Genomic DNA, 10,804 nt, shown 5'->3' with positions numbered 1-10,804 from the left:
TTCCTACAGAAGTGGTTGGAGAAGCCTGCTTAAGGGGGTTATTATCAGCACTTGCAGGTGTCTGATCCCTCATTGGCTTTTAAACGCCAGAATTGGGTGCTCTATGGGCGTTCAATGCCAGATTGCCACCCTTTTCTGGCGATTGAATGCCAGAACTGGCCATCCACTGGGCGTTCAATGCCAACTTCTCACCCTTTTCTGGCGTTTGAACGGCAAAATCATTCCTCTCTGGGCTCTTGCTATCCTCAGAGGGATTTTGGACAGTGGTTTGGTCATCCTCTGTCAATTGTTCCTTTCTTGGCTTTTTGTTGCTTTGAGTTGAGACATTCAATGTCTTCCCACTCCTTAAATGAACAGCTTGTCATTCTTCTGTTATCTGTTTAGATAACTACTGTCCTGTCTGACTCAATTATTTTTCCATATTCTGGTTAGCATCTTTGGTTTCTTGTAGCATCTCTTTAAATTCTGCTAACCGTTTTGTTATAGAAAATAGTTGCTGATTGAGTTCAGTAATTTGTTTTGGAGGACTAAGTTCAGTGGATACTGCCTCAGCCTCTTTTTTCATGGAGGTTTCACCACTTAAGTACAGGTGCTGATTTCTGGCAACTGTATCAATGAGATCTTGAGCCTCTTCAATTGTCTTTCTCATATGTATAGATCCACCAGCTGAGTGGTCCAGAGACATCTGGGCTTTTTCTGTAAGCCCATAGTAAAAGATGTCTAACTGCACACATTCTGAAAACGTTTCAGAGGGGCATTTCCTCAGCATCTCTCTGTACCTCTCCCATGCATTATAAAGAGATTCATTATCCTCTTGTTTAAAGCCTTGGGTGTCCAGCCTTAGCTGTGTCATCCTTTTAGGAGGGAAATATTGATTCAGGAATTTGTCTGATAACTGTTTCCATGTTCTTATGCTTGCTGTGAGTTGGTTATTTAACCACCTCTTAGCTTGATCTTTTACACCAAATGAGAACAATAATAATCTGTAGACATCCTGATCTACTTCCTTATCACGTACTATGTCAGCAATTTGTAAGAACTGTGCCAGAAACTCAGTAGGTTCTTCATGTGGAAGACCGGAATACTGACAATTTTACTGCACCATGATAATGAGCTGAGGGGGGTATACAGATACTACTCCTATATGAAGTAGTAGTGGGGTTAGCATATGACCCCAGAGTCCTTCTGGACTGTTCATTTCTACTTAGGTCCATGATGGAGAAAGGGAGATGATGTGGATTGTAAATAAAAATTTTATTCCCTTTTTTCTTTGAAATTAAAGAAATTAAAATAAAGTAAATAAAAAAAATTGATGCAAAATTCGAAAATTAAGAAAACAAAAAGAAATAAAAGAAATTAGAAAACTAAATTAATTAATTAATTAATTAAAAAGATTTGAAAATTTGTGGGTGAGGATTTTCAAAAAAATGAAGAGAGAGAAAGTGGTTAGGAAGTTTTGAAAAAGATATGTCGTAAAATTAAACATGCTTGTAAGAAAACAAATAAAAGAAAAGATTTGAAAAAGATATGATTTTAAAATTTTAAAGATTGAAACTTTCTTAACAAGAAAACACCAAACTTAAAATTTTTCAATTAAAATAATAAAATAGGATAAGTAATTCGAAAATTATAAAAAAAAAGAAAAAGATTTTGAAAAATTTTATAAAAGATTTTCAAAAAATATAAAAAGAAAATTGAAAAAGAATTTGTTTTGAAAAAGATTTAAAAATATAAATTTTTAAAATTGAAATTTTAACTTGACTAATAAGAAACTACTAAATTTTAAAAATTTTGACTAAGTCAACCTAAGGAATTCGAAAATGATGAGTAAATAAAGGAAAAGATATTTTTTTTGAATTTAATAAGGAAAGAGAAAAACAATAAAATGACACCAAACATAGAATTTTAGATCAAAACAAAGAAAACAAACAAGAAAACTTTGAATGTCAAGATGAACACCAAGAACACTTTGAATATCAAGATGAACACCGAGAACAAATTTTGAAAATTTTTAAGGAAATAAGGACACAAAAAAAAATACCAAACTTAAAAATTTTTATACTTTGGACACTAATAATTCAAAAATGTATAAGATAAACAACAAAAGACACCAAACAAGAAAATTTAAAGATCAAATAAAGAAAATTATCAAGAACAATTTGAAGATCAAGAAAGAACTAACAACATGTAATTAAAAGTATGAAGAAAAATAAAAACATGCAATTCGAAAATTGAAGGAAAATAAAAACATGAAATTGACACCAAACTTAAAACATGAAACTAAACTCAAACAGAAGACTCAATTATTAGCTTATTGGTTTTTATCTATTTATTAAAAATTTTCGAAAAAAATCTAGAAAAAGAAAACAAGGATTTTAAAATTTTAACAAAAACAATAATAAAAAAACTCAAAGAAAAATTAAAGATTAATAAAGAAAAATAAGATTTTTGAAAGATTTTTGAAAAGAAAATAAAAGACTCAAATTTAGTGACTCTAAACCAAAAAAGATAAATTTTTCCTAATCTAAGCAACAAGATGAACCATCAGTTGTCCAAACTCAAACAATCCCCGGCAATGGCGCCAAAAACTTGGTGCACGGAATTGCAATCACACCTTTGTAACTCCGCACAACTAACCAGCAAGTGCACTGGGTCGTCCAAGTAATACCTTACGTGAGTAAAGGTTGATCCCACGGAGATTGCCGGCTTGAAGCAAACTATGGTTATCTTGTAAATCTTAGTTAGGAGATTAGTGATAAAAATGATTTTGTTTATGAAAAGTAAATAACATGAAATGAATGATACTTGTGATTCAGTAATGAGGAACAGGTTGAGGTTCCAGAGATGCTATGTCGTCTGAACCTCTGCTTTCCTACTGTCTTCTTCTCCAAACACGCATGGCTTCCTTCCATGGCAAGCTGTATGTTGGTGGATCACCGTTGTCAATGGCTACCATCCGTCCTCTCAGTGAAAATGGTCCAGATACGGTTTTTGTACGGCTAATCAACTGTCGGATCTCTCGTCTCGGATGAAAAATACCAGGCACAGCTACCGCACGGCTAATCATCTATCGGTTCTCACTTGTGTCGGAATAGGATCTCTCTATCCTTTTGCACACTGTCACTGCGCCCAACATTCGTGAGTTTGAAGCTCGTCATAGTCATCCCATCGCAGATCCTACTCGGAATACCACAGACAAGGTTTAGACTTTCCGAATCTCAGAAATGCTGCCAATTGGTTCTAGCCTCTACCACGAAGGTTCTAATCTCACGGATTCGAATGCTCTGTTGTCAGGAGAGGCAAGTCAAATCCGTGGATCAGAGACCCAAGAGATACGTACTCAAGCTGTCACCCAATGACTACGTAGAGCTCAGATAGAACGGGAGTGGTTGTCAAGCACGCGTTCATAAAGTTGAGAATGATAATGAGTGTCACGGATCATCATATTCTTTATATTGAAGTACGAGTGAGTATCTTAGAACAGAATCAAGTGTGATCGAAAAGAAAACAGTAGTAATTGCATTAATCCATTGAGACACAGCAGAGCTCCTCACCCCCTCCTATGGAGTTTAGAGACTCATGCTGTAGAAGATACAATATGATATGTAAAATGTCATACGTTCCCAAAATAAATCTCTAAAAGTAGTTTTTATACTAAACTAGTAACTTAGGTTTATAGAAATGAGTAACTAAGTGCAGATAGTGCAAAAATCCACTTCCGGGGCCCACTTGGTGAGTGTTTGGGCTGAGCTTTGAAGCTTTCACGTGCATAGGCCATTCTTGGAGTTAAACTCCAGCTTTGGTGCCAGTTTGGGCGTTCAACTCCAGTTTTGGTGCCAGTTTCGGCGTTTTACGCCAGAAAAGGGTCTCTGGCTGGCGTTTAAGGCCAGTTTGGACCATCAAATCTCGAGCAAAGTATGAACTATTATACATTTCTGGAAAGCCCAAGATGTTAGATTTCCAGACCAATTGAGAACGCGCCAATTGGACTTTTGTAGCTCCAGAAAAACGCGTTTGAGTGCAGGGAGGTCAGAATCCAACAACATTTGCAGTCCTTTCTCATCCTCTGAATCAGATTTTTCCTCAGGTCCCTCAATTTCAGCCAGAAAATACCTAAAATTACAAAAAAACACACAAACTCATAATAAAATCCAAAAATGTGATTTTTGCATAAAAACTAATAAAAATATAATAAAAAGTAACTAAAACATACTAAAAACTACCTAAAAACAATGCCAAAAAGTGTATAGATTATCCACTCATCAGTGAGTCATTCTGAAAGATAGAAAATAGGATATTATGACAAGTAAATGCAAAATCAAGGAAGCATAGATTTTTGGAATGAGGTGATGATCACTAAAATGAATTGAGTGAATCGGTTTGTGACATGAATGAAATAAGTGTGTGAATTCTAAGTTTGCACGCAGTTTAGAACACACACACTAGCATGAAAGACTATGTCACAATTACACAAAAGAAGCATGCACTTCACTCATTCTAGTGTGCTTGAAATGCTTTAAAGAAAATTTGTAGGATGAGATAAACAAATAAGCAATAAAGAAGCATGAAAGCACTCAAGCAAATAATCAAGCAATTGTGAAATGGATAATGAACGGACATTGATTGATGTGCAAGAGAATTTAATGGACCAAAAAAAGTATGGAACTCACACATCAATCAGTGACACACTTTGAATTTTTGTTCGGATAACCCAATTGACCTAAAGCGGGACACATAGTTGCTATGAAATTTAGGAAAAAAGGAGATATAAGGTAAAATCAATCACATAGCAAGCATGGTCCATATAGCTTGAGAATTTCAAAAAGATTCCCCTAGGTGAGCTTACAATCCAATTTCACAAATGAAGTATTATGCCAAAATGACTAGTTTCAAGTAGGTGTAGAGCACATAGTTAGACAATTAAAGGTCAACATATCATTAAGGCATAAGCATGACATATGGATGCATATGATTAAGCAACACAATGCATTAAGATAAATACACAACATCCATCAAGAAATTGCCAAGTCAAAGTAAAGAATTCAAATCACATGGTGGCCAAAACATGCAATTCAAAAGATTTAGAATACTTAAAAGAAAATTTATAAGTACTTGGTATGCACACACTTAAGCATGAAGAATTCAATACCAAGCAACAAAGTATACCCTCAACAAAGAAATCCAACAATGCATAATAACAACAAAAAATACTAAAATAGAATCAAGTCAGTAATCAACAACAATAAACAACAAACAAAATTAATAATCCAACACTAATCACATAAAACAAAAAATTAAACAGAAAATTAAACTAACTAACATACTAACTAACTAACTAACTAAAGAAGATGAAGGTGAATGATAAATAGTGGTGATGGATGATGGTTGAAGGAAGGAAAGAAGAGAAGAGAAGAGAAAAGAAGAAAAGAAATAGAGAGAAGAGAAGAAAAGAAGTGTGTGAAACAGGGCAGGGGGTCATGCGTACGCTTGAATGGCAGATATGGAGGGTGACGCATACATGGCACGCGTACGTGGGACCAAGGGAAAAAGAAGGTGACGTGTACGTGTGAGTCACGCGTACGCATGGGAAGAATTTGTGCTAGACGCACAGTTCCTGCACACCTTTGGCACAACTCACTGTCAGGGTCGTGCGATGGCACAGTGCCCGCACGATCCTGGCATGGTTCCTTTTTCGTCCAGAATAGGGAGTCATGCGTACGCGTGGGACAAGCGTATGCATGATGAACCCCTTTTTTTTTTGAAAAAGCATAAAATAGAAACTGGGCACTTTCACCCACTATTTACATTTCTAAAAACCAACCAAAATTCAAATCTAATACTCTTTTTGAAAAATTTTTCAAATACTCTACTATGCAATTCAAACAAAATTTTAATTCAAACAAAGATGCAATTCAAAATAACTAACCTACAAGTTAAAGCATAAATCCAACCAAAAAATGAAAAAACTAACATCTAATGGCAATATATACAAGAATGATATCAAGGCAAGAAAGTACCTAATAAGGGCAACTCAATTCATTCATCAACTATATACATAAGAGAATGGAAAGAGTTTACCATAGTGGGGTGTCTCCCACCTAACACTTTTATTTATTGTCCTTAAGTTGGACAATTGGTGAGCTCCTTGTTATGGTGGCTTATGCTTGTATTCATCCATAAACTTCCACCAATGCTTGGACTTTCATATTGCTCCAAGATTCTCAATTGATTGCACCAAGTCTTGATGGAGTCCTTCACAAGATATGAACTTCCAAAGTTGGTATTCATATTGTAATCCAGGATCCCATATCTTATTTTCACACCCGTCTTCAAGTTGATCATGACAATTCCAATTGGGTGGCAAGTGATCCGAATTCTCAAATAAACACCAAAGCATCTTCCTAGATCCTATCAATTGAGTTCTATACCGCCCCTTGCACTTAGACATTGAGGCTTCAACCTTAATGAGCCTAACATTATTCTGCTAACCACCACGTAACTCTCTTTTACTCTTCAATTCACAAATATTCCTAAGTTAACCATCTGTCTCAAGCAAACCATATCAAGTGGAATAAGAAAGCTAAGGGATATGAATTTTACCCACTTAGATGGTGTAAAGAATGGCGGTGACTTAGGAAGAGAGGTCTCCAACAACTTTGGCAATGTGAGCTCCACTCCCTTGTGCTCTTTTTTTATCACATCCACCTCTTGACAAGCCTTTTCACTTTTCTCCTCTTGCTTGATAACTTCTTCCACTTCTTCATTACTCAAAATGTGTCTTGGAGGCTGTGCCATTCCTCCTCAACTTTGCTTTCATGCTCAATGAAAGAAAGTTCAATAAGATCATCGAGGTGACTAGTTAGTGTGGACAAGAACTCATCGATGATTGAATCTATTTCTTGATCACCCTCTCCTAATTCTTCAACCGCTCCTTCTGGCTCAATTATCTCAACTTTTTCCTCTTGTTTTGATTCTTGCTTCAATTCCTCTTCTTCACATTGAAGCTCCAAGTTCATTCCCTCACTACACTCTTTGGTTAATCCTCCACATTCGTCAATGGCAGTGCTGTAATCGCATGAGTGTAGGTAGGAGGCTATGCAGTTAACGGCTTCCGTCATGGTAGCCACCATGATTTCCAACTCCTTTAGCTCCTTTTGATCTTCTTCTTACTTTTAGAGAGAGAGAGTAAAGACCTCTTTGTTCTTGCATAAAGAGTTGGAAAGCTTCATTCACTGAAAGTGATGGTGAGAAAGAGGGTTCATTGTTTGGGAGAAAGGGTTCATAATTGGAAGATGGTTCATCTTGGTAAAGGTATGGAGACGGTGTATATGGAGGTGGTGGTTCTTGGGAGTATTGATGTTGGAATTGGGGTGGTTCTATGTATGGTTCATATGGCTCATATGATTGTTGGTATGGTGGATATGGGTTAGGATCATATGGAGGTGTTTGGTGTTATGGGACTTGTGAGTATGGTGGTTGAAAGCTATGTTGAGGAGGGGGGTTATACGTATATGGTGGTTATGGTTGACAACCATAATGAGGTTCACCACATCCATTAGATTGGTATACATTAGGAGTTGGATTATACCCATAAGAAACCGGAGGAGGTTGTTGCTAAGTATAGTGTCTATAAGATTGAAGCTCCTCCCACCTTTGATTTTCAAATCCTTGATGCAACCTCTCATTGAAGTTTTCATTTCTATTTTCTACAACATAGTTTGAACCAAACTCGTAGCCAAAGGAATGAGAATTCATGGTAGCAAGAGAAAATAAAAACAAATAATAATAATAGATAAAGAAAATAAACTCCTACAACTAGCAAAAACTAACAAAAAGCAAACATATTCACAATATTCACATATGGACAATAACCAATAACAAGCACATATTATAATTTTCCGGCAACGGCGCCAAAAACTTGATAGAGGATAAATGTCGGTTAAGAATTTTCACAAAAATAATCTTGTCGAAATATAGATCCAAACCAACAAACAACCTTCAATCAAAGTTTAATTTGTTTATCACAAGTACAAACCCAATAAAAACCGAGAGTATTTAAACCTCGGGTCGTCTCTCAAGGAATTGCAATCGGGTGCTCAATTATTGGTTATGAGTTTCACGGGGTGGGTTGATAAAAGGGCAAGAAATTAAAATGCAAGAATTTAAATGATAAGAAAATAAATTAAACAACTAAAGATAACAAACAATAAAGAAGCATTCATGGCAAAGATTGATAATAAAGGTTTTCATCCTAGTCATTAATAATAATGCAATAATTAAGAAGAGTTAAGCCTATTACGTTATCTTCACATCGGAAGAAAGTCAAATATGCCTAGTTAACCCTAATCCATAAGTAATGTCAATAGAAATAAGATTAACTAACAACCCTAGATCACTAGTATAAATTGGGTATTAATGACTCAAGATTGCCTAATTTCTCTTTCCAAGCTAAGAATGCACAAAATCTACTCTAAAATTAAGTCAAGTATTTTATCGAATACTTGGTGTGCATAAAAGGGAAAACATATAAAATTGCATGAATACCAAAATCTACTACTACCAAATATAAGAAAATAACAACAATAACTCAAATAAACAATAAGAAATATAAAAAGACACCAATTGCATTAAAGGAAATAAAAATCAATAAGAGTGTTCATAAGATGATATAAATGAGAAATTAACAAGAGAAACTAAGAGAATTAAGACAATAGAGCATGAAAATATAAATGAAACTACACTAAAACAAGAATTAAAATTTGAAATTAAAAAGAAAAGTAAACTAAAAACCCTAATTCTAGAGAGAAGAGGGGACTTTTCTCTCTAGAAAACTACCCTAAGACATGTTTCTACACTAATCTAATTGCTCTCCCCCTTGTTCCATCTTGAATTTTGCCTCTAATAGCTTCAGAAATGAGTTGGATTTGGGCCTGATGCAACTCAGAAATTGCCAGTCACGTTTTCTTTAATGAAGTCACGTGACGAGTGTCACGCGTACGCGTGGCCTGGCGAACTCCTTCTTCACGCGTATGCGTGAGGCACGCATGTGCGTAACCATGAATTCTCCAAATCCTTATTTTTTCATGAATTCTCCACTTTGCATGCTTTTTCTTTATTTCTTCAATCCAATTTTTGCCTTCTAAGCCTGAAATCACTAAACAAACACATCAAGGCATCGAATGGAATTAAAGAGAGTTAAATTTAGCAAATTAAAGATCTAAAAAGCATGTTTTCACTCTTAAGCACAATTTAGGAGAAATTCACAAAACCATGCTATTTCATTGAATAAATATGATAAAAGTTGATAAAATCTACTAAATTCAACACAAGATAAACCACAAAATTGGAGTTTATCACTCCGCCGCAGCCGGCACTGGAGCAGGTAACTGGCACCGGCACCGTGTTGTTTCCTTCAACCGTTCAATGGCCTCACATTTGTTTCTCTTCTTTTGTCTTTGGTCTTCTCCTTTCTCGTTCGCCGTCGTCATCGTTTGGTTTCACCGTCGCCTACTCGCCGTCACAGGTGCGAGCTTCTGGTTTTTTTCCTTTTCATTCGCCTCTGCTCGTGCTTCTTTCGTACTTAATTTTTTTAATTAGTTGATAATTGCTTTACAATTAGTTGATAATTACTGAATATGAACTTGATTTGTGAAACTAGAAAATGCATATTGATTTCTGCCTCTTGATGAATTCTATAAATCTAGAATGCAATGCACTTTGAAACAAACTAGAGATAAATGATATGGAAAGATTGTAAACTAGAGATAAAATATGGTGCAATGGAAGGCTTGAATTCTTTCTTGGTGATCTCATTCAGAATCAACAAGCACCCTGTGATCAGGTTCTGCTTTCCAGAAGAGAGCATGTGTTTGGAACAATGAGTTATGTGCCAAGGAGTGTGTTCTTGGGTTCTAAACATGATATAGAGATTGAGTACATCAATAATGGAGGGGTGTTAAGAGTGAAAGTGGACGGTGAAGTTTGCTTGGTTGTGAAGAGGCTTGCATGGAAGTTCAGAGCGAATGAGAAGATCTTCATTGATGGGGTAGAAGTTGATTTCTATTGGGATGTGCTGCGTTGGATGGTTAATAATAGCAATGGTGGAAATGGGAATAAACATCTCCATGGTGCATTTGTGTTTCAAGTTGGTAATGGTGCTGTATGGCTTGAAATGGTGGGTCCTGAGAAAAGATTGATGAGGAAGAGCTTCACCGGAAGCACTACGGTGGGGGCACCGTCGGTGCTGCCATCGCTGTCGCCGATGTCAAGTTCAGGATTGTTGCAGTGGGCAGAGGAGAGTAGTGATGGAGGGCGGAGCTCATGTTCTTCATCAACAAGGTCCTGTGGTGGTAATGGTGGTGGGTTCTCTTTGTTGGTTGCTCTATGCATGAAGAATAGAATAAAATTTGAAATTTGGAACTTTAGTTGAATGTGAATTATGATTAGTGAGTTTGAACTTCTCATGTATTATTTCAATGAATGAAACAAGTTTCCATCGGATTTTGACCTTGAATGTATTCACATTAGAGTGCAATTCATTGTTGATATTGAATATGTAAATTCAAATCTCTATATATTGCAGATTCATTTTTATCTTCTTAGTCTGTTTCTATTCCTCGTTATATACTTATATATGTTGCTTTTGAAAATCTTGACATTTTTTAAAGAGACATATTTGGATCTGACAGACCAAAATTGCTTATAAGATTTGGTTATAAGATTTACTTTAAAAAAATTATGGTTTAAAAATTAGATTTCTAAATATTGATTTTAAAATTGAATTTTTGGTTAAAAAATATAATTT

General features: G+C 35.6%; 1 protein-coding gene across 1 annotated transcript; it reads left to right on the top strand.

Annotated features, from left to right (window-relative positions):
* Nucleotides 1-7,511: 7,511 nt before the first annotated feature.
* On the top strand, nucleotides 7,512-10,429 carry LOC112763130 (uncharacterized). The gene is made up of 4 exons (XM_025808878.1): nucleotides 7,512-7,541; nucleotides 9,368-9,523; nucleotides 9,620-9,648; nucleotides 9,763-10,429. Exons 1-4 carry the CDS (start codon nucleotides 7,512-7,514, stop codon nucleotides 10,427-10,429), a joined length of 882 nt encoding a protein of 293 aa, XP_025664663.1.
* The last annotated feature ends 375 nt before the right edge of the window (nucleotides 10,430-10,804 follow it).

The sequence above is a fragment of the Arachis hypogaea genome, chromosome 17, assembly GCF_003086295.3.
Source record: "Arachis hypogaea cultivar Tifrunner chromosome 17, arahy.Tifrunner.gnm2.J5K5, whole genome shotgun sequence".
NCBI classification, from domain to species: domain Eukaryota; kingdom Viridiplantae; phylum Streptophyta; class Magnoliopsida; order Fabales; family Fabaceae; genus Arachis; species Arachis hypogaea.
This window is presented reverse-complemented; position numbering and strand designations above follow the sequence as displayed.

Excerpts from the sequence above, each read along its gene's own strand:
- LOC112763130 (XM_025808878.1), top strand. The coding sequence starts at position 7,512 with ATGGTGGTTATGGTTGACAACCATAATGAG. Across the intron at positions 7,542-9,367 it reads TGGTTGACAACCATAATGAG|CCGGCACTGGAGCAGGTAAC; the intron begins GTTCACCACATC and ends ACTCCGCCGCAG. Across the intron at positions 9,524-9,619 it reads TCGCCTACTCGCCGTCACAG|TTGATAATTACTGAATATGA; the intron begins GTGCGAGCTTCT and ends CTTTACAATTAG.